The sequence below is a fragment of the Penaeus monodon genome, chromosome 39 (genome assembly GCF_015228065.2).
Source record: "Penaeus monodon isolate SGIC_2016 chromosome 39, NSTDA_Pmon_1, whole genome shotgun sequence".
In the NCBI taxonomy this organism is placed as follows: Eukaryota; Metazoa; Arthropoda; class Malacostraca; order Decapoda; family Penaeidae; genus Penaeus; species Penaeus monodon.
The window spans coordinates 24,389,957-24,394,956 of NC_051424.1; the positions used below are offsets into that span (position 1 = coordinate 24,389,957).

The window sequence follows — 5,000 nt, forward strand, 5'->3', positions numbered from 1 at the left end:
TAAGCTCTTTTTCTTCTCTTTTTTTTCTTGCAATATTTTTTTGATTTTTATATTTTGTTAAATGTACACCATTCTGTATGACAGTAGATTAATGTATTTGATCAAGGTAACTCAGTATTGTCTTATGTGATGTTAAGTTGTAACTTCTTGTTCTTTAGTAGCTATTTTTAGTACTTTGATATTATTTCTAGAAGTTTATCTTGTTTATCTTCATGATAAATTTGATGACATTTTAGTGAAACTAATATGATGTAACTATTGTTTTCCTTTGTATTTCTGAATTAGCTTGTTACTGCTACGCACTCATTAGAAATATAGCTGTTTACAGGTAGAATTGCCAGAGAATGTCAATCCAAGAGCTGTCTTTGCTTGCAACGAACTTGATCTGCGAGATGTTTCAGTGTACGGCTTTGACTATGACTATACACTGGCTAACTATGAGCCAGCAGTGGAACACTTGATATACGAACTCGGAAAGAATGTACTTGTCTCTAAGTATAGAGTAAGTATCATTAGTCAGTATTGGACCCAAGGGTGCATTCACCTTCTATAAATAGGTTGATTTTGTGTGTGTGAGGTGGTGAGTTAGATTACAGAAAGGGTTGTTTTCATGCTGTGTATTGTTTGTTATTTTGTTATTTAAAATCATTGACTAGTCTTAAAATTTATGAAGGATTATTTTTCAGAATTGGAAGGGGGGGATGTAGAATCATTCAGTTTTAATTTAAGCCTGTATGAATGTATGTAATTTTAAACTGCTGCATTCCTCCACAGTATCCCGAGGAAATTAAATCGCTGAAATATAACAGAGAGTTTGCAGTGCGTGGCCTCCACTATGATATCGAACATGGCCTTTTGATGAAGCTGGACCAGTTTCAGCAGATCCAGCAGGGCTCCATTTACCATGGCCTCACACCCGTCAGCCAAGAGGAGGTCCTTAAGACGTACGGTGGAAGATCCTTGCCGTTACATTATGTGGAGGGCCATTTGCGTGGGGTAAGTTATTGACCTTTTCTTTTTTCATGTGCTGTACTTTTTATATGGATAGTTTTTGACCTTTGCTGTATATCAGAATCTATATAGTAAAGGGATGAAGTATAGGTACTGTTTGTATAAACCTGTATTTTATATGCACCCAGGCCTCGGTTTTAGAAGTCGATGTGATCCTGGACTGTGCCTTTTTGCCAGGAACTTCGGTACCAGAGGAAGATTTGATGTTGGTCACATAGGGATAGGATTTCATTCTTTGCAGTGAACATGATATAGTTAATGAAGAGAAGATTAGATGATAACTACAGAATGGCTTTCCTAATGACTTACAATATGTTGACCAAATGACATCATACTTTGATTGTCTCTGACTTTTTTCCCATATAGGTAGGAGAGGTTAGATATATAAATAGATCAATAGGTAGATATAGGTATCCAATATATAACAAAGACTAATTAAGATGGGAGGATGAGGAAGAGAAAGTCAGGCAGACCCAAATAAGACACATGGCATATGTATCAATGTACATGTATCAGTCAAAGAATTCATTGGGAAGCAGTTTGTTCAGCTGTAATACGAGAGTATATTAAATTGTGTGTTTTCAAGCAAGACAAGACTCATCAGAAGATAAAATCAAAATCAGAACAATTTTGCTTTTATCATCTCATGAGTTTAGTCTGACTCCAACTTAATGATTGATTTTCCCTAACCTCTTGTGGCTGTATTTAATTTTTTTATTATATCTGCATTTGGCAGTTACTTCATTTCTCATATTTGTATCTAAGGTGTCTTTCCTTCTTTCTTTCCCACTTTTCAAGGAAAGGAAGACTTCTTGATAAATCAAGGCCTGGGTGCTTTACAATTACGTCTAATCTAGTCATAATTTATTGTACAAATAGATTTATACAATAGCCCTCGTAGACTTATTTGGAACTTTATTATCCGTAGATCCATAGACTGACTGAAATTAATGAATAAGTAATTACTTGAAGGTTGAATATTTGTCTTTCCCTTTTCATATTCTTTCATCTTGGACCTCATTTGTTTCAAAGGAATTCAAATCTAGAGAGATCTACTCAAGTGTTCAAATATTATTATTAAATTTATGTTGTAATAGTATACATGTGAAAATGATAATATGATGATAATAGGTGTATAAATGCATTTGTGTGTGTGTGTGTGTGTGTGTGTGTGTGTGTGTGTGTGTGTGTGTGTGTGTGTGTGTGTGTGTGTGTGTGTGTGTGTGTGTGTGTGTGTGTTTGTGTGTTTGTGTGTGTGTGTGTGTGTGTGTGTGTGTTGTGTGTGTGTGTGTGTGTGTGTGTGTGTGTGTGCATGTCTATATTTGTAAGCACACATATTATCTCATTTGCATATCAAATCATTGGCTGATACATAACTTTGATGAAATACAAATGGCAAATTCTTGCATCTATGCTCAATTTGGAATAAGTATGTTCATATCTGCCATGAGCCAGAGAGTGAAAAGTAGATGAAGGGTTAGCTAGAATTATTGTATATGCACTGTATTTCCTTAAAATCATTTGAATACTACAATTTGTTTCAGCATTTCTTTTTAACCCAGTGTTGCCGGGAAAATGCTGTACTCATTTTAGAATTTTTTTGTGAAATGTCTCTGCACTTAGATGGTCAGCAAGTGAAAGGAGTCAATTAGTAGACTTTATGACCTTAAATGATTTCACCCTTTCCTTGAATTTGCAGGAAAAATGTTTTTTTTACTATTGCTATCAATATCGATGGTGTTATTTTTATCATAGATATAATAGTTAATATTATTGACATTAGTAACACCAATATAAGATAACATAAAATATTTGCAAAAATCAAGGAAAAGGGTAAAAGGAGGGACAAGTAGTACTCATAATTGGCTCATTGGTGATTTAGTACAAATGAAGCCATCTGTGTGTAAAAACAATTAATAAAGTAAACTCACAGTGGGCATGGCATGGACGTACAAGCCACGCCCATCGTTTTTGGGTTAATTAACATACTGCAGATATCAAACCTTGTTATTTTAGGCAGGGACTTTTAGAATGCAGAAAGGAATGAGTATATGATGTCATTGTTAACAATTTGTAAGTTGTTTGTAATAATCATTGTAATATTGATACAGACTCTGAAGGTCAGATCATGAATTGTGTACTCACATCAAATTTATGTTCAGTTTTTTATATATATATAGTTCAGAACATACTTTTGTTAAATTTTGGTATCAGATATGTTACAAGTTTTTCATTTTTGTTTCTTGTGTAGTTAGTGTGGTATTTATAGTTTTTATTTTAATGTAGGATTAACCCTCAATGTTCTGTGTCCTTTCAAAGACATAGCTTTAAAAAAGATTAATCCCTAGTGGACAATGTATATCAATTGTCATACTCAGGTCTATGTGGCACACTGGGTGATAGACAGCAAAAGTTTTTTATTCATAATTTCTCTGATTGTTTACCTATCTTCAATGCACAAGTAGCTCTGAGCCTTCGTGTCCTATAGGGGTTAATTTAAGAATTAATTTCTTATTAATGCTCTCTCTCACAAGGACTAAAGGGTCTTTATCAATTAAGAAAATGATTATTCACATGCAAAATTATTCTTACTTTAAGAAATATAGGCTAACCAACCAATATATGAACAGATTATCTTACACTTTTCATGCCTCGCCTCCCAACCGTCTACCTCCACAACGCGTCTAAAAAAAAAAAAAAAAAAAAATGTATTTATAAACAAAAATAAATAAAGCGGGTAAGAGACATACATTGTGGTTTCATAGGCTGTATAATAGGAAACTTATCATGCTTGTATTATTATTTATTTTTATACTTTTTCCTAAACAGAGTTTATAATTGCACATGAGATGTTTGGTAGAGAGCAGATATACATACATCTGCATATGGAATGGTAGATGGAGACACATTTTTTGAGGTCTATTCATCAATCACTTTTGTCATAGTTTAGATTGATTAGTGTAAAGATGGTTGTTGATGTACTAGTTACATGTTCTACCTGTTTAACATAGATAGTCCAGTGGTAGATTAATTCAGATTTAATTTGTTGGTAGATGAGTTAAGATGTTTTAATTCTCTGGTAGATGCATTAAAATTAGATGTGAGATGTTAGTAGTTGAACGCTGGTTACTGACACCCAAGCCCTTACTCATATGCAATCTTACTCACACTCTTCTTTCATGACTTCCTGTCATTCTTATTCAGACTTGACAGGAAGATCTCTGTCTCATTTGTTCACTTATTCACCATCAGTATTGTTTATACAGTACTGGTTAATTTAATAGTGACACTGTGTTATTCATTACTTATCAAACAAATTAAGGGTGATAGATATTTCACCTGTAGACATATTGATGTTCATATTATATCCCTGTTTTTATTGCAGTAGGACAGAAAACATTTTCTCAAGTGTTTTTTCTCCTTCCTTTTATACCAATACAGTAAGATTTTCTCTGTAACTTGGCCCCCTTTCATTTTACTTCAAGGAACAAAGATTTTTTTAATGTTATTATCCTCTTTTTATACAGTAGCACATACGGATTCCTGAATCTCATAAATTACTTAATTCCACACCAGATACCTTGAGCATTCTCCTCTTCTCCTCATTTTTACAACAGGACACAAAAATGGCGCACCTGGCAGATCTCTTCTCCCTGCCCGAGATGTGTCTACTAAGCCAAGTCGCACAGTACTTCATGGATCATAATCTACAGTACCACTCCGTCCCTCTCTTCAATGACGTGAAAGTAAGGATGGGTTCTTTTCTGAGAAATAATGCTTGATTTAGAAAAAAAAAAAATTTTTGTGTGCTGGTGTGTTTCCTTTTTGTTGCTGTTGTTGATTCTTTCTTCAGGATAGCATTTGTCTGATACTGTTTTATCTTTTTTTTTTTCTATCATTTCTCTCTTCTCTTTACTTTTAATATCTAGTATGGATATCCCTTAGCTCTGCTTAACTGCTCTTGAAGTCTTCCATTTTTTTCATCTCTT

General features: G+C 33.8%; 1 protein-coding gene across 2 annotated transcripts in view; it reads left to right on the forward strand.

The window, feature by feature from the left end:
* The window catches only part of LOC119597402 (5'-nucleotidase domain-containing protein 2-like), a 17,333-nt gene that overhangs the window by 4,385 nt on the left and 7,948 nt on the right, over nucleotides 1-5,000 (forward strand). For both annotated transcript variants that reach the window (XM_037946968.1, XM_037946969.1), the window contains exons 2-4: nucleotides 333-502; nucleotides 775-996; nucleotides 4,629-4,757. In XM_037946968.1, coding sequence (XP_037802896.1) covers nucleotides 333-502; nucleotides 775-996; nucleotides 4,629-4,757 — 521 coding nt within the window. The remainder of the gene's footprint in view (nucleotides 1-332; nucleotides 503-774; nucleotides 997-4,628; nucleotides 4,758-5,000) is intronic.